At 41.6% G+C, this 24,558-nt stretch overlaps 2 protein-coding genes across 2 annotated transcripts in view; one reads left to right on the plus strand and one right to left on the minus strand.

The window, feature by feature from the left end:
- METTL15 (methyltransferase 15, mitochondrial 12S rRNA N4-cytidine) overlaps positions 1-9,583 on the minus strand; it is a 190,812-nt gene extending 181,229 nt beyond the window's left edge. Inside the window, exons 1-2 of the mRNA XM_084631212.1 lie at positions 9,458-9,583; positions 5,427-5,719 (exon numbers count right to left, since the gene is read on the minus strand). Of these exons, the coding sequence (XP_084487338.1) occupies positions 5,427-5,702 (276 nt within the window). The 5' untranslated portion in view covers positions 5,703-5,719; positions 9,458-9,583. The remainder of the gene's footprint in view (positions 1-5,426; positions 5,720-9,457) is intronic.
- Positions 9,584-11,751: 2,168 nt separating this feature from the next.
- KIF18A (kinesin family member 18A) overlaps positions 11,752-24,558 on the plus strand; it is a 108,287-nt gene continuing 95,480 nt past the window's right edge. Inside the window, exons 1-4 of the mRNA XM_084631415.1 lie at positions 11,752-12,142; positions 12,414-12,571; positions 15,588-15,692; positions 23,596-23,706. Coding sequence (XP_084487541.1) covers positions 11,815-12,142; positions 12,414-12,571; positions 15,588-15,692; positions 23,596-23,706 — 702 coding nt within the window. The 5' untranslated portion in view covers positions 11,752-11,814. The remainder of the gene's footprint in view (positions 12,143-12,413; positions 12,572-15,587; positions 15,693-23,595; positions 23,707-24,558) is intronic.

Genomic DNA, 24,558 nt, shown 5'->3' on the forward strand with positions numbered 1-24,558 from the left:
AAGCAATAAAGAGAGACTTATGAAGGTAACTGGAAAACACTATTGCTTAAGTATATGACAGATCAATTCCTTGTAGGAGACAGCCAACAAGAATATTTACTGGGGGGGGGAGGGAGGTAAACATATCATTAGTGCAGAAGTTCTCTTTTTTTCTCATCAGCACCAAATGCCCAGAAACTTCCTTTTTATTTGTTTTTTAATACTTGACTAAAAATTCACAAAGAGTCAACATGCATGTTGTTAGGAAGCACTATAAATAACCTTAAAGACCTACTGACTGACCAAAGTTAGAATGGGAGTATCCACTCCCTATACAATTTTCCACATATTACTCTACTCCTTAGGTTTCCAGATACTGAAGGAAATAAAGGCTGACATCAACTTTCATATTACATACTGTGTTCAAAGCAGGGATAAGAAAAATCCTCTTATGTGGGGAAAAAACAAGTTCCAAATATTAAGGAACTCTGGCATATTTTACATACACATATTAAACACACACACAGAGATTGTAGCCTTTCTGCTTATGAAGATAAGAATGTAAATCAATGCAACACTGCCCTGATTCTACAGCCAAGATGACAAAACTATAGCACTGAGTGAAGTTCCACCATTCATCTCAGTGAGATACAGACTCTGAATTTAACTTAACATTTTATTGTTGACCCTTGTACTAGCGTAACCCAGCTGACCCGCTGTCACTGACTATACCCTATTTATTTGCAAAGAACTAAAACTGCAGGCTCTGAAAGCTTTAAAACACCTGATATTTTTTAATGCTTCAAATACTTGATACACCTGCTATGGTTTTTAAAAGTGACAAAAAGCTGTTTACACTTGGATCCGTTAACAGTGATGGAATCCCAGATAAAGCACATGGGATTTTGTGGATCTTCTATTGAACTTACTTAAGCAGCAGTAACAGTTTACTTTGCAAAACACAAAGGAACTCATTCAGAAAGATTTATTGGGTTATCAATCATGTCTTCCAACAGTGAACCATAAAGCTAAAATGAAATTTCAGTTAAGCCTAGATTTAGGTGTACAATACCCCCAACTAATCTGGCTGTGTCATTCCACACAAAAACTTGATTCTAGTTCCTTTTGTGTTTTGGTTTTTTTTAAAAGGAGTTCCCTTCTCCTCCCCCAAAAAGAAATCCACTGGCATTTCCTGAGTGACGAACTGCACCATTCTAAGACATAAGAAACTCCGGTTATCTCCAAAATCACAGAATGAAGCATGTGTGCTTAAGCTAACGGTAGGTACACAGCAGTTTCCGATTTCCACAGGAGTTTGGCAAGGCTGCATCTTGTCACCATCATTGTTCAATATCGGCACTGACTGGTTGATGGATAAGTTTAAAGAGGAAGTCGCTGATGACACTGAGCTGAACACCATCCTACTTTGAGATCTCCAATACACTGATAAAATTGTCTTGTTGGCACAATATAGTGAATCACAGCAGCTGACAGCTAGTCTGGTTGGGCAAGAAGCAGCATGCATCGATTTGGTTAATCCCAAACTAAATCCTTGTCCATTACCATTAAGCAGCCTCCAAATCCAAATTACAACCAGTTTATTATTAACCTCTTTAGACAGAATAGCAAACAGATGGTGACTGTCAAACATCTGGGCAACACCATAAACAGTTCTGGAGGATGCTCGAAATACATGAACGCTTGTATAACAGCAGTTGCTTCATGTTTCTAGCCATTTAGTGGCCTCTGTGGAGACACTGTGACATCAACCTTGCCTCAAATCTGTGAATCCATAGAATCATAATTATACCAACTTTATAGTAAAGTGGTGATATGTGGGGGCTGAAGAAGGCTGAGGAGCAGTGGATTAATGTTTTCATTTCATCAGCTGCTCCACAATAAGTGGCAGGACAAGATCAGCAATGATGATATTTATAGCTGAAACTAGCAACTACCCTATCAGAACTGGTTTGGTTTCAGCAGCTGTCCTGGTACAGACATATTATTAGGATTAAAAACCAATGAATTGTAGAGCATGTTTACCAAGGAATTCCACTCTATGGCCAAAAAAAACTCAGTGGCACTATCAGATCACCAGTGACAGACATAGACTGAACATCCAGCCAGATGTCTTAAGGATTTAGCTAGAGATCAATCTGAGTGATGCTCAATCTGCAGGGAGGCAATGTTCCCTTCGGATTTGCCTTGATGATGACGACCACTGAATCAGGCAGGCTGCACAAAAAACTTAGGCCCAGAGATTTTTAAAGGTATCTAGACATGGGTGTGTTCAGTGTGGCAATGCCTAACTGATTCAGGAGCCTATTTCTTATTTTCAAAAGGGACTTAGGTACATAGAAGCCTAAATCCCCTTGATAGTCAAAGAATTTGGTTTTACCTTTTTTCTTTAAAAATAAATAAATTAAAAAAAAAAAAGACTAATATGACCCGGACAGACACACACAGACACAAATACATATCTTACAAGAATGTTGTTTCGGGCGCAAAGTCAACCACTGAAAATTTAAGAAATACATTATGATACAGTCTTTAATTATACAATCCCCGCTTCAGTCGGTACAGAGCAGAGATACACAAGGGGTCAGAATTAAGGCTGGACAGGCAATCATGAAACTATCATTTCCTAACTTTCAAATGCTGGACTTTGCAACTTTAACTACGTTCTTTTAACAGAGAGAGAGAGAGAGTGAGTGTGTGTGTGTGTAAAAAATAATATACACCAGTGGTGGGCAACCTGTGGCCCACAGGCTGCATGCAGCCTGTCAGGGTAATCCACTGGCGGGCCGCGAGACAGTTTGTTTACACTGACTTTCTGCAGGCACGGCCACCCGCAGCTCCCAGTAGCTGCGGTTCACCGTTCCTGGTCAATGGGAGCTGTGGGAAACTGCGGCCCATGCTGTTTCCTGCAGCTGCCATTGGCTGGGAACTGTGAACCGTGGCCATGCCTGTGGAAAGTCAATGTAAACAAGCTGTCTCATGGCCAGCCAGCAGATTTATCCTAATGGGCCACATGCGGCCCATGAGCCACAGGTTGCCCACCACTGATATACATGCTAACACACACACAAAACCATATCACTTGTACTCTCCCCTGAACAAGTCTGCAGTTTGGTCTCCTGATGTCTTCATTTTGACTATACAGAGTTGAAATCTGAAAAATGCAAGTGCCAGCATACAAAGTTCCATCTTAATTGACAGATGGAGCAACTCACACGGATTCCTATAGTCTCCACTGGCTACACCTCCATGTTCATGATGAGGACAAGTTCAATCTGTTCCAATTATTGAAAACCCTGTCCTTTTATTCATCAAAAGCTGTTAGCATGACCCTCGGTTGTACAAGATTTGAACATCCACGTAATATGCATTAAACTGAAAATTCACCAACATTCTGATGGAGGGGTAGGGTGGCTGACATTAAATAATAATAAACTACCTTACATTTATAACCTATCATTAAAAATTCTCAAAGCATTTTGCCAGGTAGGAGAGATTTATTGTCCTCATTTCATACAAAGGAATGTACCTTCTCTCTCAAATTACTTATAAAAATACTTGCTATTAATAGTTAGAACCTATGAATTAGTCCAAAAAATTACTTCAATAAGTTTAAGTAATATACCCCTTGTGCAAACTAGTTTATTATTAAAAACAGATATTTTACAGGTATCACTGTTACAGTTTACATACTCAGTTATCAGTTCACATGTAAAAATTCATCTTAATTCTGACCCAGAAGACCTATTTATAAACTCTATCAATGTATATTTGACTGGCATGTGTTGTATATCTTGAACTGCGTAAAGTAAGCAATTAGTGATGCACATATTGCAAAAGTTATGCTATGAAATTAAAAAATTCTCTCTCTTCTTTCATATTTGGTTTCTCAATTCATCCAAAAGTCACCCATCAATTTCAAGACCACAAAAATCCTCAGAAGGTCACAAATCATGGCTTCATAAGGGATTTCACCTGACCATAGGAAACCCTTTTGATTCCTGGACATGTTATAAACTCTGTGTGTCATTTTTCCATTCTTGGGCTCTATGTCATTTTGAAAGATGCCACTTGTTTAACTATTGTAAAAACAGACTATTTACAGTAAGTAACCAGTGTTTTAAAACATTTAACACTCATATATCATAATTTCTTCCCAGAAAAAGCCTCCCAGAGATAACAAAAGAACAATAAACTCACAGGAAGCCAACATTCCAAAGAAAAACAACTAAATTTCACAGATCAACACATCTGAATTGTAAATATGCAACATTGTAAATAGAATCCTTTCAATTCAATACCATATTTAAGATATCTCAGACCCAAACATGTTAATCATATTTAATTGTTTGGTGGATTGAGTCCTAATATTCTATTTATTTTAAGTGCTTTGGCAGTTAGGTACTTTGCAGCTAAATGCCACCACCACATTAAAAAACACACAAATGACACGCACAGGATTTGTTTTCAAAGGATCCTAAGGGAATTAGGAGCCCAAGTCCCACTGAGTTTCATAAGCACCAGGAAAAAAAAAATCTAATAAAAGAATCCCAGGACCAGCCATAATTATATATATATATATATATATATATATATATATATATATATATATACACACACACACACACACATATACACACACATGGGGTTCTCAACCTTTTTCTTTCTGAGCTTCCCCCTCCAAACATGCTATAAAAACCTCTACGGCCCATCTGTAGCACAACTCGTTTTCTGCATATAAAAGCCAGGGTCAGCATTAGAGGGTAGCAAGCAGAGCAACTGCCCAGCACCACATGCCACAGGGGCCCCCCGTGAAGATAAGCCGCTCAGGCTTTGGTGTCAGTCTCTGGTGGTAGAGCTCAGGGCTTCAGCTTTCTGCCGAGGGCCCCAGCGAGTCTGATGCTGGCCCTGCTTGCAGGACCCCCGGAAACCTGCTAGCGGCCCCCAGGACCCTGGTTGAGAACCACTTATATATACACACCATTCAGTTTACGACCTAATTGGACATATGTCCTGCATTATGCCCTGAAGCCTACAAGAAGCAGCTATTTCATCAGAACTTCATTAACTGAGAATTCCCTGCTACCTATGGTACTCTAGGAATGTAGAGCAGAAGTGACCCAATAGAACTCATCTGTCAGGACTGGATATAGGAGCAGGGGAATATACAAACATTTAATATAGTTTTGACACATAACTATAAATTTTATTTTCCAGGGTACAAGATGACAGAATCCTGTGATGGTACACATAAAACCTTAATCTGAATCACAAATCAATTTAATACAGTGGAGGTCTTAGCAGCACAAGTTGCAGAGTGTGCTTTTTATTTCTCTACCAAATAAATAATTATCTTAGGACAATACAGAGTGACAATCCAAATTTGGAGAAAAACATTATATATGACTTTAAGAAATCATTTAACTCACCTGCCCCTGCTGGGGTGATAAACAATTAACAACTTCTTTTACCATCACTGGTATGTGTGGTCTTCTACAATCTTCATCATCTGCACTTTGATGTAGCTTTTGAACTTCATGGTTATGCATCATTTGCTTTTTAATTCCATATTCATAAGTCACTTCCAGCCTTTCTGCTGAAGAATGTATATTTCTAGCCCAAATACCTACATTTACTGAGCTAGTTTCTAAACTGGACAGAAGCCATCGTTTGTAGACTTGGCACAAATACCGAAACAGCACCATACTGTAGTTAGGCCAACCTGGAAAAACAATAAATATTGGAAATAATTTTAAAGTAAGCATTTTAAATAATAGGTTGGGGAAGGACGTGGAAGTACAAAAAAGCAGTCACACATCCCATGGTACAAAGTCCCAGAGAAACACTACATTGGCAGAAATTTAGATACACAGTCGTCACTATAATCTCCAATGGTGGTTTCCTTTCATGATGATTTCTCCAAGGCCCTCCACCCAATATGGATGCTCCAAGCCACAGTGCTTCTCTTTAAGTATTACCATAATACTTTTCTTTCCTCTTTAGCCTATGACTTTGACTGTGGCATGACATATTGAGGATACTAGTATTAAAATTAAGTACATGGTAAATGATATGTGATCAGATCTGAGTACAAAGTATACAAGTAAAGCCAACTAGGCTTCATTACTTTAAAAAAGTATTGCCTTCCTCTGTAATGGTTAACATGCTTTCAACATCAGCGCACCACAGCGCAATTAATTTTGTAGTGTTCCCTGTAACCAGTTAAAATAGGAAAATGATGAGTGTCCAACGCTGTAGTTGGATTTAATACAGTGCCAGAATCATGTTATGATCAATAAAAACATTTGTAGCAGTACACGATAACATCATGTAATCAAATCTCATACTTCAGAACATCAAACATTGGGTGAGAAATGAAACGTCAGACCATTTGTCTACTCAGGAATACCTATTTTTATAAGTTTCATACTGTTTGTGAACATGCCATACGTTTCTTTTATACGAAGTCATACCTAGATGACAAACTAGTAAGAGTACACCTACCTTCTTTATTTTAGTAGTGGAGTGCTATATCCCTTAGGCCAGTGCTTCTCAACCCACAGGCTGTTTGCAGGCCAATCAAAGCATATGACATCCTTGGGGCCATACAGGTAGTATATATATTTTGTGGCTGCGGCCCACATAACACAGAGAGCTGCATATGTGCCCACAATGGTAAATAGGTTGAGAACCACTACTTTAGGCTAATCTTTTATTTTCATAACAGAATGAATTGGCATTTAGCTGCAAAGAGGTAAAAAGACGGGTTTTATTTACAGGAATTTTACATTTGTTTTCTGAGCAAATACCTCCTTCAGTCCCACATTTCATATGCTCTTTTAACAGGCAAAAAAGAAAACACAGACATAAGGCCATCTGACAATATGCCATACTGTATTTCTATTATTAATGGAGACAATGTCTAATCCCATGATGCAATTTATCTACCCAGTTTTTAATCTATTCTATTTATTCAGGTCTACCCATCATTCAGTCATTTCTATTGTTTGCCACAAAATGGGAACATGCTGAACAATCATTTTAAGAAAGTTACCTTCATTATAATCTACGCCCCACCTGTTAAATTGCACCACACTTTAAAAGATAAACAAATTAGGCAAGTTCTCTGTAATCAGATATTTTCTTGTTCTCCAGAAACTGTTTAAATTACTGATGGATAAAATTACCTATAAGATAACTATGAATAGCTACCATCAATCGGCTTATCCCACCCTGTAACTGCAGGCCAAATAAGCGAACTTTACAATACTGGAGATAAAATTGTTGAAAAGGTGCTTGTCTCCTTATTTAATTCAGAAGTATGCCTCACACTATGGCCCTGATCCTGCAGTGAGCTCTCTCTAAACAGACTATGGCACTCTCATAGAGATCACTACAAGATCAGAGCCAACATTAATAATCATTTTATTGTCTACATCCTTAACCAGAATTGCTTTATGTAGTCATATGAACCCAGTAAGACGTTATACATATATATTATATTCAAACACGATTCATATCCCAGAAAAATATATTGATAAGTTACTTCCCAGCACTCTCATTTTAGGCAACTTTTTGTTTTAAAAAGCAAGAGTCACATTTCTTCTAAAATTCATGCCAATTAGCATTTCGATGTGCTGTTTGTACTGGGAGTTTGTAAGCGAACACGTTGCTGTCATTTGTTGAAATGCGACTTTAGGAAGAGAAGATGTACAGCCTCCGGTGCAGAAGGGTGAATGAACAGGAGATAAAACCTCAGCGAGCACTTGGGCTTGCGACACACCCCACACCCCGGGCGTGGAGGGCGGCAGGAGTGGGGGTGGTGAGCAGCATCCTCCCACAGCGGGTGGGACGAGCGCTCTAGCCAAAGGGGGGAGAGACGAAAGCACCACAGGGACCGTTAACTCGTTTTCAACGGATGGCTCCGCGGCGTCTGGTTTTACTGTGCGTCTACAACGAGGCTTCGAAGTCTCTACACCCGAGAGCGGTAGAGGGCCGGCCGGCCGGCCACCCCTTACCCCCCTCTTCCAGCCGAGCCGTCCCCGCCTGCTTCTCCTCTCCTCTCCCCCCCCCCTGCAGGCCGCGGAGACGGTGGGAGTCGGAACAAGGTACTCACTGCAGATCACGCCGCCGCCCCTCTCTCGCTGCCGGGGTATGAATGCACAGCCGAGCCGAGCCGCCCCGGCTTCCCCTCCCCTCACAACAAGGCACCGGTGCCTTCAGTTCCGCCTGCATGTTGCTGCCGCGACGGCGGCCCCCACCTGTCTCATGTGGGAGCAGAGGATCCCTGAGGGACCAGGGAGACGTAAACGCCCGGAGGGGAGTGCCCCTCCCCCCGCCCCCGAACCCGTTCAGATCTCCCCAACTGCCCGGGGCCCCACCGTGGTGTATCCCTCGCTCAACAGCCACATTGCACTCGCCTCAAGCCAGCCCCGTGAACTCCCCACATTCGATCCTGCCTGTAGCCCCCTTTCCCATCTCCGCACCGGCTCCGCTCTGTGCACAGCCACATACAAACACCTGCCCCCTGTATATACACACTACGCTCCCCTTGAACAACACCAATCAGCACGCCTGCCAACTGCAGACAAACCCACTTACATGCTTGTCAGTTGCATACTACCACTTCCTGTACATAACCCACACGTATACAAATGCACACGCCCCATCCCGTCATATGCAATTAAATACAGTAATACTTTATTGGCATGAAAAGCTATGCAACGTTGCGAACGTTTTAAAAGACACCTCGAGTATCTGCCAGTGGCAGATATGTGGGACCTGCCCAGGTCAGGGTTTCGCCCTGTTTGGGGTTTTATCTCCGACACTTACTTGTCATTAGTGTCACAACCCATGCTACTCCTACACCTACCTCTCAGCTGCATAGAAACATATGCATCGATTCTATATACATAAATCTACCTCAGGTACATACCAACTTCTCACTCACTCACACACAAACACAACCACCAAGTTGTGTACACAGCCTACTACAGAAGTGCCAGTCACGACTTCAATCATTAGGCTGAGTAAAGTTTTAGTCCAATCCAGCAATACTTTGTGGGCATGCATGCTAATCTATTTGTTAGTTTCCCAATCTCTGTTCTAATCTTCTTCTTGAATGAATTTTGATGCTAGAAGTGGGGCTTGTTGCACCCGTGCAGACCCGTTCCCACTCGAGCAACGATGCAGCACTCCTGCTGGGCTCCTGCTGTGAGCCTGTGTGTGCAATATGTAGAGACAAACGCATAGTGCAAAAGATGGTTTGCGAATAGTCGTTTGCCTTTAAAGTGAAATGTAGTTGATTTCTACAATATTCACCAGTTCTGTTATAAAATTTGCTCAGCTACCTGTACAACTATTTGTGATTTATTCATCCAAATACAGTATAACATGACTTGCAGCCCCCTTGAGTATGCGCACCCCCACCCAGGGGCTTAATGCAACTTCTCCCACTCACCCCTTTGTGCACGATGGATTGCTAGCCCGCCCGGTAGGCCACCTGTCTCCCACCCCCAGGCAGAACAGGACCCTGCAGGGGGCTTCTCGGAATTATATTCCCCTTTCTCACGTGATAACACCCAAAAGGAACAAACTGAATAAGCACAGAGCCCGTAGGCACGGGGCACGTTTTCCTAGCAGGAAGAGTAGCGCTGCCCCCACCACTTGACCTTCCAGTGCTTTACTGAGCCTGGACGGATCCCCGCTCGGATCAAAAGAGTCCCGCTTGCACTCGGCGTGGTCGCACTAGAGACGTCATTACAGCGCAGGCCAATCAGGTGGCGAGGGCAGGCGGGCCGCTTGTGTTTGAATTTGGTCACCGTGAGGCTAGAGAACGAGGTGACAGGGGGTGCGGTCCGGGCAGAGCCAGCAGCGCCCCCCCCCCCCCCGCCCGCAGGTAAGTGCGGCTGCTACTGCCCCACGCGACAGTCTCCCCCTGGCCGGCCTGCGGAGGGAACCCTCGGGCCAAGCTGCGGGTGGGGTGGAGGCGTCTGAACCGGCTGGAGCCGCCGCCCGGAGAGGAGTCTGGCCCGGCGCTGGCGGGGCGACCGGTCTTTGTTACAGCAGTAACTATCTGCCTGATACGATGTGCAAATAATGATGGTGATATCCTAGAGACGGGAGCTTGTAGGCTGCTTTGTAAAGGACTTTGTATTTTGGGAGGGACAAGAGAAATATTTATCTTAGTTATCAGAGGCCTGGTCATCATTACCATAAACGTGCTGTGAGTTGAAGGGAAGCTGTCAGTTTAAAACTTGCACTTCTGCCTGAGAAATGTTTACTTCATAACTAATTGGTAAGATTATTCTAAAAGGAAAAATCCTGTTTTCAATGTATTGGATAGCACCTCTCTGCAGCTAGTTTCCTTCTTTCCCCTGTGTAATCAGTTTTCCCTGTCCTTTGTGTGGCTCTTTCACACAGGGACAGACAGGCAATATTGCTTACTCTGAAATGCTCAGTCTTACAAGAGTCATGGGAATTTGCAACATGGAGCTCTCTGGAGAATCAGGTCCAAAGATTTTAAAAGCAAAAACAAATAGAATTTGGGGACAGGCATAATGCCTGAAATTAACTTTGACTCCTTTGAAACTATCTAGATTTAAAGTTAACAATGTTCCTGTAAATTACTTTTGCCACCAGACCAGCAGAGTTTTATATTGACTCCATCTTAAATATTTTGTTTGGGTTTTGTTTATACTCAAGTGATTTAATGTTAGTAGAGGAGACAAATCAAGACCATTACATTTTTTACATAAAGTGATATTTATTGTCTTTTAAAAATCTGGTGAAACTAAGATTAGTGCTTACTGGGCCATGGTGGTTTACATGGTGGTAACTTGCAGTAAAGGTGCCTGACTAGTTTAGAAATACAGTAGCAGTCGTTTCCTAACTGTTTAAAAATAATTCCTTTTATTGGAGCTTTCAGGGCATTCTGACAATGTTAGGTTGGAACTATTTTTGGACGTTTTAAAATCATTTAGAATGTTTCATTTTTAATTGAGGATTTTATTTTGGAAGATGATATAAAGTAAGTATCTGTGTTTGCATTCACACTGTACCATACCCAGCATGTAGGGTGTATGGGATTCATAGCAGCACTGTGCATCCCAGAAGAACTTTCAGGATGATGAAATAGCATTCCTTTTTAAACTCCCAATCCATAAACTGCCCTATAAACAAATGCAATTAATTTTTCAGTTTTCCACATCATTTTTACTTTAGGGACAACAGAGACTGGGAGTTCTCTCACCAAACTCCTTGCTGGCTTATGATGAAAAGGGCTCAGTAGACTGTACCCTGGCCCTAGAGAGAAAAGGGCTACGTGGAGAGTCACAGTGAGCATTTGAGGCTAGCCTAAACTGCTTGAAAATATGGGACCCATGGGGACAAGGTCGAAGCTCTGCCACAATATAGATAAAGCTCTTAACTAGCATGTTGTGTATTTGTAATGTATATGAATTTTTAACAATAAATTAATTGTTCTGTACACTATTTAAAGAATTGGACACTAGGCTGGAAATGTGAGACTATTATTCCTTTGATATCATGAAAAGACAACTGGCTGTAGATTGATCTTAACAATATAAGAAATGTACTACTTAAGTCTTGATGAAATAACTCTTTAATAAATTAGAAAATTGGACTTGTGTGTTTGATAGATGTTGTTGCCTTGGACATGAGCTAATTGCAAAGCTGTAGCCACATTCTGAATTCTAAAGTCATCTCATAACTGTTTTCATTTACAGAAGAGATTTCAGTTGCTTGGTCTGGAGAATTTTTCTTGGTAGCAAAGAAGAATTAAACCAAAGCATCATCATGTCTACTGCTACCCAGGAAGATATTTGCAATCATGTGAGAGTGGTGGTCCGTGTCCGTCCACAGAATCAAAAAGAAAAAGATGGCAACTTTAATAAAGTGCTTCATGTTGTAGACAAGCACATGCTGGTCTTTGATCCAAAAGAAGAGGAATTTAGCTTCTTTCATGGGAAGAAAATAGCATATAGGGATATTAACAAGAGAAAAAACAAGGATCTCAATTTTGTATTTGATGCTGTTTTTGATGAAAATTCATCTCAATTAGAAGTTTTTGAACACACTACCAAAACTGTGCTTGATGGCTTTTTAAATGGATACAATTGTACAGGTAACTTTTCAATTTGTCTCCTTGAATTGAACAAATCATATTTAATTTCTGGAAATCTCACTTAGGTGCTAAAATTGATTTTGAACAGCTGCAGCTTTATCACTAGCAGTCAGAGGCAGGAGATTCACTTTTTATTTTCTCTCTCTTTTTACATACACAGACAGAGAAGAAGACCTATTTTATAAGAAATCAATATTGGGATTATAGTAGATTTCATAATTGGTGTAGTGATATGATACTCATACTTAAACTAATCTTTCTGAAAATTCAGTGCTTGCATATGGCGCAACAGGAGCGGGAAAGACCTACACGATGCTGGGCTCACCTAAAGAACCAGGAGTGATGTATCTAACCATGATGGACCTTTACAATTGTATGGATCAAATAAAAGAAGAGAAACTGTGTACTGTTGCCGTTTCATATCTAGAGGTAAGCCAACTCTTGTATTTTGTGTATTGCTATCAATAAAGAATATTTTCATATATAAAATACAGTGAAACCTGTCTGAAGGAATGATTAAGGAGTGACATAAACTGGATGCTTAAGAGAGATGTAATAGAGATGGAGTAGAACCATGCTCAACGATTTGGAGATGTTTGTAGGGTAAAATCTTAAAATAGGATGCTGCCCAATAAGAGTAATTTCTTCTAAAGATTTCATTGAACACTCCAGTTATCATCAGTATTTTCCAAATTATTTAATTATACACCCTTATAAAACACACAGATATTATGTGCAACAAAATATCCTTGAGTTGGCTGATAACTTCAGGGATGAGCACAATTGAAATGCCTATGAATAGTGTGGAATCACTTGATTGTAATTCAGACTGTTTGTTTGGTTTTTTTCCCCTTTCGGTTATGAGATTTTTTTTTCAGGTTTTTTGTTTGAGTTGCTATAGTAGTGTTTAAATTGAAAGGTTTTCTCTGGTTGAATTCAGACAACAGCTATCTGAAGATAAGGGCTGTCATAAATATAAAGGGAAGGGTAACCACCTTCCTGTATACAGTGCTATAAAATCCCTCCTGGCCAGATGCAAAATCCTTTCACCTGTAAAGGGTTAAGAAGCTAAGGTAACCCCGCTGGCACCTGACCCAAAATGGTGAATGAGGGGACAAGATTCTTTCAAATCTGGGGGGGAGAGACAAAGGGGTCTGTCTGTCTGTGTGGTGCTTTTGCCGGGAACAGATCAGGAATGCAGCCTTCCAACTCCTGTTAAGTTAGTAAGTAATCTAGCTAGAAAATGCATTAGATTTTCTTTTGTTTAATGGCTTGTAAAATAAGCTGTGCTGGAGGGAATGTATATTTTTGTAATTAAAGGTTTTGCCTAGAGGGATTCTCTGTGTTTTGAATCTGATTACCCTGTTGTCATAAATATAAAGGGAAGGGTAAACCCCTTTGAAATCCCTCCTGGCCAAGGGAAAGCTCCTCTCACCTGTAAAGGGTTAAGAAGCTAAAGGTAACCTCGCTGGCAACTGACCAAAATGACCAATGAGGAGACAAGATACTTTCAAAAGTTGGGAGGAGGGAGAGAAACAAAGGGTCTGTGTCTGTCTGTATGCTGGTTTCTGCCAGGGATAGACCAGGAATGGAGCCTTAGAACTTTTAGTAAGTAATCTAGCTAGGTATGTGTTAGATTATGATTTCTTTAAATGGCTGAGAAAAGAATTGTGCTGAATAGAATAACTATTTCTGTCTATGTATCTTTTTTGTAACTTAAGGTTTTGCCTAGAGGGGTTCTCTATGTTTTTGAATCTAATTACCCTGTAAGATATCTACCATTCTGATTTTACAGGGGGGATTTCTTTATTTCTATTTACTTCTATTTTTTATTAAAAGTCTTCTTGTAAAACACTGAATGCTTTTTCATTGTTCTCAGATCCAAGGGTTTGGGTCTGTGGTCACCTATGAAAATTGGTGAGGCTTTTTACCAAACCTTGTCCAGGAAGTGGGGTGCAAGGTTTTGGGAAGTATTTTGGGGGGAAGGACGCGTCCAAACAGCTCTTCCCCAGTAACCAGTATTAGTTTGGTGGTGGTAGCGGCCAGTCCAAGGATAACGGGTGTAATATTTTGTACCTTGGGGAAGTTTTGACCTAAGCTGGTAAAGATAAGCTTAGGAGGTTTTTCATGCAGGTCCCCACATCTGTACCCTAGAGTTCAGAGTGGGGGAGGAACCTTGACACCTGTAAAGTATTTACCATCCTGATTTTACAGAGGTGATTCTTTTACCTTTTTCTTTAAATAAAATTCTTCTTTTAAGAACCTGATTAGATTTTTCATTGTTCTTAAGATCCAAGGGTTTGGGCCTGTGTTCACCTGTACCAATTAGTGAGGTTTATTATCAAGCCTTCCCCAGGAAAGGGGGTATAGGGGTGGGGGGGATATTTTGGAGGAAGACGTCTCAAAGTGGTCTCTTTCCCTGTCCTTTGCCTTGTCCTTGAACAGTATGCTGCCACCACCACCACCAAGCATTTTAAACAAAGTTTATACCTTGGGGAAGTTTTTAACCTAAGCTGGTAAGAAAAAGCTTAGGGTCTTTCATGCAGGTCCCCACATCTGTACCCTAGAGTTCAGAGTGGGGAAGGAACCTTGACAGGGGCATTTCAGCTGAAGCTGCTTTGCCAGTGGACTGTAGAATAAGTTATCTACTACCACCTTCTTCTGTTGTTGATTGTACTTGATCCCTTCTCTCTATCACAATGCTACTCTTGCACGTTGCTCTCTCATTGCTAGCAGGAGGAGGAGCAGCAGCAGCTGTAGCAAATGAAAACAATTTGATCTTTCAACTCCTGCTAGAGCACAGAGAAAGAAGTGTAGAATCAGTACAGATGTGCTCCAGTGCTTCTGTATTAGACATAAATGTGTCTTTCACTGCATTCTACCCAAGTGCTTCACTGGCAAAAAAAGGTTTGCGTATGTTGTTGCTACATAAGAGCTCTTCCTCTCCCCATCAAACTCCACCTTTTCACCAACCAGTGACAAGATTGTGTTCTTTTCACTTCACTGCTACTTCTTCCACTGCAATTGGGAGAGTGCTACTTTCATGAACAGTAGCAAAGAGGCCTTCCACATTAAAATTGAGGTAGGGGTTACGGATTCTGAAGCCTAATGTAACCCCTTAGATTAAGAAATAAGACTTGAGCAAATGTGTACATACAGCATTGAATTTTAGTAAAGCATAATGTCCCGATAAATTGGTACGTGTTACAAATTATAACTGATAAATTATACTCTGCAGATGAGCATTAATCCTAGGGAAAGAGAGTCGGCTAAAACTTTTCTTCAACTGAATTAAGCCTGTTTTAATTTAAGACTCTTGAACAAATAGGTATACATGAAAGTGGAGCAAAATTATTCTTTTTTAATCTCAAGCACAATAGGATTTCATTTTTAAAGTGTGTGTGGTTTTTGTTTTGTTTTTTTTTTGTTTTAATTTCTTCTGGAGGTCTACAATGAACAGATCCGTGACCTGCTAGTAAATTCAGGACCACTGGCTGTCCGTGAAGATACCCAGAAAGGGGTGGTGGTTCAAGGACTAACATTACATCAGGTATGTAAATAATATTTTTATCTTGCATTCTAAGGCCATGTTAACACTACAAACCTTGGTCAATGAGAGCAACATCTGCATAAAGCTGCCATATTTAGTAGCCACATGCACAAGCGATATACTGGGTTCTTTGCATTGGCTATGCATACTCACCAGGAGTGCTTGTATCAGTGCAGTGTACTACGGGTATGCAGTATGCAACCAGCCAGCATGCTCTTTTGGGAAGTTTGGGCAATGAGTGGTGAGGCAGAAACGAGTTGCACAAAAGGTGATTGGATGCAAGGGATCAGCTTCCCAGCGTTTAGTCTCCATCCCATAATGTCATCTGTATCCTATAATTTTTGCACCTTTTTTAAAAAGAAATGCAACGAACCCACATGGTCCCCCTTTTTGTCTGCCATCTCTGACAAAAGCATGGAGCCTGTGCAGCTCTGCACTATTGTTGTAAGTGTTGCAAGCACAGGACACACAATCCTCCAGTATTTGCAGAGTCGAATCAGTGGGGAATACAACCATTTCTTGTGGGACAGATTGCTGTGGGACATAGCAAGAACCAATTCAAGGGTGCTGGTGGAGTTCACAGAGCAGTTGCAGATCGTGGAGTGCAGCTTCTAGGCTCGAGAAACAAGCACTGACCGGTGGGATCTCATTGTAATGCAGGCTTGTGATAATGAGCAGTAGCTGCAGTTCCGTTGGGTGCACAAGGTCACGTTCCTAGATCTGTGTGCCAAGCTGCCTCAGCCCTTTAGTGCAGGGACACCAGAATGAGAGTTGCACCAACGGTGGAAAAGCGAGTGGTCATCACATTGTGGAACCTTGCAATGCTAGATTGCTACCAGTCATATGGAAAATCCATTGTGGGGGCTGTTGTCATGCAAGTGTGCTGGGCCATTAATCTGCGTCTATGCAGGATTGTGGCTCTCAGCAAGAGGCAGAACATGGTGGATCGATTTGCAGCAGTGGGATTCCTGAATTGCGATGGAACGATAGCATTTTGGCACCAGACTATCTTGCCACAGACTACATCAACAGAAAGGGCTATTTTTCCATGGTTATGCAAGCATTGAGATATTACCAGGGATGCTTCATCAATGTTGGCTGTTCAGGAATGGTGCATGATGATCATATCTTTAAGAACACAGGACTGTTCAGAAAGTTACAAGGAGGGACTTTCTTTCCTGACAAGCGGATTACCATTAGTGATACTGAAATGCCATAGTGATCCTGGAGGACCCAGCCTACCACTTGCTCCCCTGACCCATGAGGCTGTACACCAGTCACCTTGACGCCAACAAAAGATTCAACTACTGGCTCAGCAGGTGCAGAATGACGAATAAGCTTTTAGTAACTTAAAGGAACACTGTCATTTACTCACAAGATTGGATCTCAGTAGAAGAAAATCCCAATAGTTATAGCTGCCTACTGTGTTCTGCATAATATCTGTGAAGCAAAGGGGGAAAAGTTGCTGTTGTGGCAGAGCTGAAGTGGCTGTCTGCTGAGTTTGAACAGCCAGACGCAAGTATTAGAAGACCTCCATACGGAGCTATATGGGTCAAACAGACTTTGAAAGAGCACTTTAACAGTGAGCCACTGTAACGTATTGAGGTGTTTTGGGGCCTGTTATGAATTGTGTGGCTTGGTGTACATCAGTGAATATGACACTTGGCAGACCTATTAATTTTGTGATCTTTGCTGTACATTTATCATTGTTACACTTTCGTCACTGATCCTATGAGTTGTCACACTGTATAGTAACAAGTAAGTGGGTGCTCTTACAATTGCTAGGCACTCTCCAGCATATGTTGGGAGCTATGAATTATTTTCCAAATAATGGAATTTTATTCAAGAACAAAATCAGTGCAAAGAAAACTGTTCAATTTAAAAGCAAATACATTAAAACCTTAATCAATTAATGGAACAGAACTTAACAAGGAGAAATTCATGCACATTTCACCTGCACATAACGCAACTGTGGCTTTCACAGGTCAGTGTATGTGAAGCTGTGGTTGTCTATAATGTTCCCCAGGATGGAGTGGTAGGAGTAGGGATGGCAGTCCCTGATGCCACATGGGATGTAGAGAGTTGCTATACTGGGAATTCTCCATGGACTACAACAGAAGGCAAGCCCATGATTGTTAAACCTGTAGGTCAACAAGAGTCTGTAGCATCTGTTTGTTGCCAAAGAAGTCCCATTATGTCCTGGTACACCTCCCTCTCCCTTTTCTGCTGCAACTCCTGGGCCTTTCTCTTGTCGTCTTTTTTCTTCCTTTTCTAGGCTGTTTACAAGGTTAACCCTCCATGCTCTTTGCTCACTGTCTGATGCAGCACTCCCTTGCAGGATCTTACTGAATATGTCATCCTGAGTCTTCTTTCTTCTCCTTTATTATCTGACACAGGTGTTCTGTGAAGGGAGAGGACCTCCCAGGGAACCCCTCTCCCCTTCCCCTCTTCCCCCCCTCCATGGCCACAATGACTGCAGATAAAACACACTCAGGTACCTTTGTCAATATAGTCACACTGGGAAAATTTAAGTTCAGAACTGCCTTCCCTAGCTCCCCTAAAGTTTTTTTTTAAACAAGGCATGCTTATTGACATGTCTGCTTCAGAGTACTTGTGCATGCACCAGCCATGATGAATATGGCCCTCCAGAGGTGAGGGAAATGAGGAGGGAATTGCTTGCTTGCATGAAACCATGACTACAGGGTAATGGTACTGAATACTGACACCATTTTCCACATGCGGTGGTGATTTTAGCAGATAACTCGCTCATGAGGGTAACAAAGGCACAGAGAGCACAGGTGTTGCTGGCATCCCAAAGCCACTAGTCCTGTATGCTGCTAGTCTTTGTACTGCAATGGTGCCTGCCAAAGTTGTTGCTGACTGGCCCAGGGAAGCGTCCGATCATGGAGGAAGTAATAAGGCTCTTCTCCCAAAAGTTTCTAGGGATGGCATTTGCACAGTACTGCCACGAAATTTTCATTGAGATCTCGGGAGGATTCAAGGGACATCCCTGTGTACATAAACAAATTACTTCATATGGCCCTCCCCATCGCCTACCTCTACTTGGAAATGAAAAGCAGATAGCAGTACAACAGAGAGTTATCTTATCTGAGTAAATTTAATGTAAAGTTGATAACTGTGTCCTGTTTAGTTGGATGTGACATCAGTACATCATTTGAATGGGAAATACAATTACACATTTATCTGAGGTTCAGTCCCCTGCATCGGGCTCACCCATGCTGGACTGCTAGGACAGACTGGACTGCAATGGAGTCTCAAATGGGTCCTGGCTCACTACATAGCTCAATCCCAGCCCACCACCATGTTCCTCCTCACTGTTTATGCCAAGGCCCTGTGGCTTGGGCTCTGTGGAGGTATCCACAGTGTTGTGCAGAGCGATGGTGGGATCGCAGCCAAGTGTGAGATGCAGCTCTTTGTAAAAGCAGCATATCTGCAGCTCGACACTGGATCAACTGTTGACATTCTGATATGCCTGCTGCAGTTCTTTTGCTTTCTCGTGGCACTGCTGCTGGTCTCTATCGTACTTCTGCATCTGCCCCACACACAATCTTCTCATTGATGTCCACGTTTCTACGTCCGGTCCATAGCTGTGCTTGCGCAATCTCTTCTCCCCACAGGCCCAAGAGAGCCAATATCTCCTGTCTACTCCAAGATGGAGTGTGTAGCTGGCATGGTCAGCTGGGCATTTGCATACAACAGTGGAGAGTTGCTACGTATGCTTGCCAAGCTGGAGAATCAGAAAAAGGCATTTCAAAATTTTTCAGGGTTTTAAAGGGGAAGGGGGCCTTCTGATGTCTGTGAACCATGGGCAGCTGAGATCACAATTATGACCAGAGAGGTTCATGTTCGGCATTGTGTTGGTGTTCTATTAAGGTTGATATAAGTAACAGCGTTTGCACTCATGCTGCATCAAAGTCAGTACATCAACCATGGCTCAACACAACTCAAGGAGGCAGTATTGCCCCGTTACGGGGACACAGTACTTACATCAGTGGGAGACAAATGTAAGTGTAGACACATGCACAACTAGGTCAACGTAAGCCACTTTGAGAACTTTGTAGTGTAGACCAGGCCTAAGACTCATAACTCCCCGGACATTGTGATGAAGCTTTTTCCTTTTTACAGACTCTGAGACTAAGCAAACTGCTTAGTTATACAGTGACTCTTCCTATGCTCGATAATTGAACTGGTGGTGCTGTTTCACCAGTTCACTTAGCACCATTAATACTTACATTGCTATCTGTTCCCACTAGCCATGGGGTTTTGGTTTCATGTCCACTGTAACTTTGCTGTGCATTCTTCTTCATTGTTTGCAGTCTCACTGTTTCCTGATCACAGTTCCCAGCAGAGCTGCCTGAAGCAGTGTATTCTGGATAACTTTGAAAGGGCTTCTAGAATATTTCAGCCAACCTGAACCCTGTGTGGGAGTGCAGAAAAGCCATCTAAAGTTCACCAGTCACTTCTTGGGGTAGGAATGAGAGGTCTCTGCACACTTTGAAGCTTTTACACGAGTAATCTCTGTTCACACAAGCAATGCAGCAGTGAAGTCTAGTTGTATGGTTTGTTTGTTTGAATTAAGACTAGTTCCACAATGACTGCATTGCCTTTGCATGGCTGGGAGCATTTTTGTGTATGAATGTGAGGTGTTACCATTGAGGAGACCACTTGATAGCTAACACATCAATTTTTTATAATATAAACAAGGCTGATGAGATGCTTGCAGAGCCAGGAATAAAACTGAAGAGTTCTCACACCCTCTATCCTGCTTTAAACAGCAGGTTACAATTATAGGTGGCACAGCTGTCAACGCTTACACCAAATGTTCCCTGACACTTCTTATAAAATGCTTTTTCAGTTGCTTATAACTTTGCCAAACTTTAACCATCTAGGCTGAAATTCTCCATGTTGGGTATCTGCCAGAGGCTGAATTATTTTTGAAAACTTCATCAAAAATGGTTTCGCTGTTCTTCAGATTGAAGTGAAGGGACAATATGTTAAACTCTAGCTTTTCATTGAGAAGCTCTAGCACATCTGTGCTTTGGAGCAGAGACTTGAAATTTGGCCTGGGGGTCTCCCTGGGGCCTGGGATGTGCCTTCTACCATCCCTGTTAAAACTTGGCCAGATCTGAACAGATTATGACCCTCTGAAAATCTGTTTTCACAGGTTCAGAGGCTGTTAGAGTTTGACAGCTAAATTCTCTTAAGATTCCATCTGTCCTGAAATATGCTTCAGCCTAGGGGTTCAGGGGTTGAGAAGGATTTTTTTCCCTGCAATTGCTCCTCCTTGGGACTGCTGTGGTGTCAGACACAGGAACTAAGAGCAAAGAGACTGCTTCTAATCTGCTCTGCGTTCCTCCTGCTGGACCCAACTAATGTGGAGGACTAGGGGAACACAGCCTGCATACAGCACTGCGGGGTAAGAAGCTGGGTTTAGAGCTGGACAGGATATGGGGTGACTGGGATAATACATACTGGTGGGGTCAGGGATGATGTGTGGGACTGGGGGGAGAAGGGTTTGCGACTACTCGAGAACCCTCCCCCTCAGAAGCTAGAATAGAATCCAGGGTTCCTGAGTCTCATTTCTCTGCTGTCTGCAAATAGCTGTGAAAGCCATTGGCAAAATGCGTGCCTTCTCTCCCTCTCATGGCTAACCTCCATAGAGGATGACAACCTACTACAGTAGAACCTCGGAGTTACAAACACCTTGGGAATGGAGCTTGTTTGTAACTTTGAAATGTTTATAATGTTTTGTTCAGAGTTACAGTTCTTTTTTTCAAAAGTTTTACATCTCAATATGACTTAGTTTCAGATCTGTATTATGCAGAAGAAGAATGCTGCTTGTAATTTAAATCTGAATTTAAATGAAATTAAAGGCATCTTAATTTAAATGAAACAAGCACAGAAACAGTCTCCTCTACCTTATCAAATCTTTCTTAAATGTTCCCTTTATTTTTTTAATAGTTTACGTTTAACACAGTACTGTATTTGCCTTTTTTTTTTTTTTGGTCTGTGCTGCTGTATGATTACATAATTCTGGTTCCAAATGAGGCATGTGGTTGACCCATCAGTTCGTAACTCTGGTGTTTGTAACTCTGAGGTTCTACTGTATTTTTATCAGTTACTCTGATTCAACTAGCAGAGGTCTGAGCTGTGGATCTAAACATTCTAACCTATGATTACCCATGGGAGAGCCAATATTGTTACTCTTCATGGAATTTCTGTTTAAGAAATTGCATACCAAAAAACTAAATTTAAAAAATGCCAATAAGATTTCCTTTGCAACCTTAGTGCAGCCCTGTTGTGCATATGCATTATGATCGTCTTTACATGATCACATACTTTTCCGCAGGACCCCTGCCTTGTTCATTTAAATGGATAGATGTTGACTGAGTGAGCAGCTAATCAATATTTTGTTTTGTTCTCATCCTTCAGTGTATGGTCTCGGGCCTTGTTCATTGCCCACTGTTCAAACCATGCTTTGAATGCAGAATTCATTTCCTCATGGGCTTTTCTATGACACTCAACTCACTATAGTATCTGAGTGTTTCATAGACATTACCTCACAGGAGAATTGTGAGGATAAATTAAAATGGCATATTCTCTTTTTATGTATAGAGAACTTAGGCACAGATACTTCAACATCAAAATATATGCTAATTTTGGGTGGACAATTTGAGATTCCTATGGTCTATTCCCTACCCTTCCGTGCCAAGAGTTTATAGCACTTTCTGTTCAGAGCACACCTCTCACTGACTTCAGCTGCAGCTGTGATTGCTGGACACTTCTCTAAATCTACCCCCAGTATCTCAAGTCAGAACAACCAGAAAGCGAGGAATGTTGAATGGCTATTTGTGAAAAGTTTGGTTTAAGTGGCTTGCCCAGCATCACATAGGACCTTTGTGGCAGAGCAGGGACTGAATACAGTTTTCAGGGTGGCATTCAAACCACATGGTGGTCCTTTCTCTTCCTGCAGCCCCCTCCCTCGTTCACTAAACACGTTCCAGTTTCTGCAGCAAATGAGTCAGGGATCCTACAGACAACAGCCTCGTTAACCCGATTCATTCAAACACGACCTTGATTCATTTCTTGAGCACTGTCCACTCCACCATGAATGAGGCAAGATCCTCTGAAAAAATTAGTATGTAATCCTGTAATTAAAGACCTTATTGCAATACCTATGCAGAAAGGGGTGGAATTAAGGCTACATGGGAAGCCTTAATTCTGGCCCTTCCGAACTTTTGAGAGGTTGGCTTTGCAGCTGTAATGTTCTTTAATGTAGTTCTTTGTTTGTAATAAGCTTATAAAGAGTTGTCTACATCAGTGGTGGGCAAATTCTGGGGCCTGCCCCCCTAGGAGGAGGTAGGGAGGAACATTTTGGGGAGTGCGGTGGAGCCTGGTGGAGCCTCCACAGGGGGTGCGGAAGGAGCACCACACCCCCATCCCAGCTCTTCCTCTATCCCCAGCTCCACCCCCAACTCCACCTTCAGCCCCAAGCTCTACCGCTGAGGAAGCCTTGGCTGTGCAGTAATGGAGGGGCGTGGACAAATTCCCTTAATGGTAAGGAGAGACACGAGTGGGAAAGTTTGTGCTCTGCTGGTCTAGATATGTAAACTTACTATATATTTTTAATTAAAATAGATATCCTTCAAAAGTTTTCTCTTAATTACAAAATAAACTTTATTTTAAGTGACTTGGTTTCAAAAAGTAAATTTTGCCTCTGACTTACTAAGTTTTCTCTCCCCCTCCCGCCCCCCATTCAAGTAACTCCTCTTAGGATGATTTTAAGACCATTAATTACGTATCAACTGTATCTAAAGCCTGTTCCCTAATTAAATCTCATAAATATTACTAATTTCTTGTGTAATCTCAACACTTTTTGTAGCCTAAATCTGCAGAGGAGATCCTTCAGATGTTGGATTATGGAAACAAGAATAGAACACAGCACCCCACTGATCTGAATGCCTCATCTTCTCGGTCCCACGCTGTCTTTCAGGTAAGATGATATAGCACAGGGATTCTCAAACTTCATTGTTCTGCGACCCCCTTCTGACAACAAAAATTACTACACAACCCCAGGAGGGGGGACCAAAGTCTGAGCCCACCTAAGCCCCACCTACTGGGGGGGGGTCATGGGGTCATGACACAGAGTTTGAAAACCACTGATATAGCATGTTTAATGGCTGATATCTGAGACTTAGTGAGTTTTAGATTTAAAAAAAAAAATTAAGTAGTTGTTAAGGTTCAAAATGGCTATCTGACTATGGCAATCTTGTTTTATTAGGTTGGGTAGGAGGCGAGAAATACTGCTCATTTTTACTATGCTTCTCTCTCAATTTGTGTGCTTTAATTTTATTTTAACTTTGTAACTGTTACGTAGTTCACAGTGTTTTTGGGGTACAGTTTATATGAAATACGTTATAAAAAATAAAGTTGCATTGTTCATTTCCCCCTCCTCCCCCCACGAATCCTTCAAATAAAGTTCCCTCAGGAATAGGTTTTAGATACATTTGGAACCTAACTTGAAGCTGCCATGATGCTTTAAGAAACTGATATGAGAAAAAACATATGCATAACAAAAAACTCCAAAGATCTATAAAAATATTTATACAATATTGTTAAATTGTGTCTGCAACAAGGGAAATACATAAGTGACTGTATTTGACAAAACCTTAACCCTTTTGTGACTTCATGCACATGTATGTTTCCCCCACTTGCTTAGCAAGATCCTTGGTGTTAAATATTACTTTAAAATTGCCTGAACTGGTGATTTTTTTTTATTTTATTTTATTTTTTTTTTGTCTTGTTGTTTCTCTCTATCATTGTGATGAGTATTTCCTACCCTTTC

The sequence above is a fragment of the Lepidochelys olivacea genome (genome assembly GCF_965140295.1).
Source record: "Lepidochelys olivacea isolate rLepOli2 genome assembly, chromosome: 6".
Classification (NCBI taxonomy): Eukaryota; Metazoa; Chordata; order Testudines; family Cheloniidae; genus Lepidochelys; species Lepidochelys olivacea.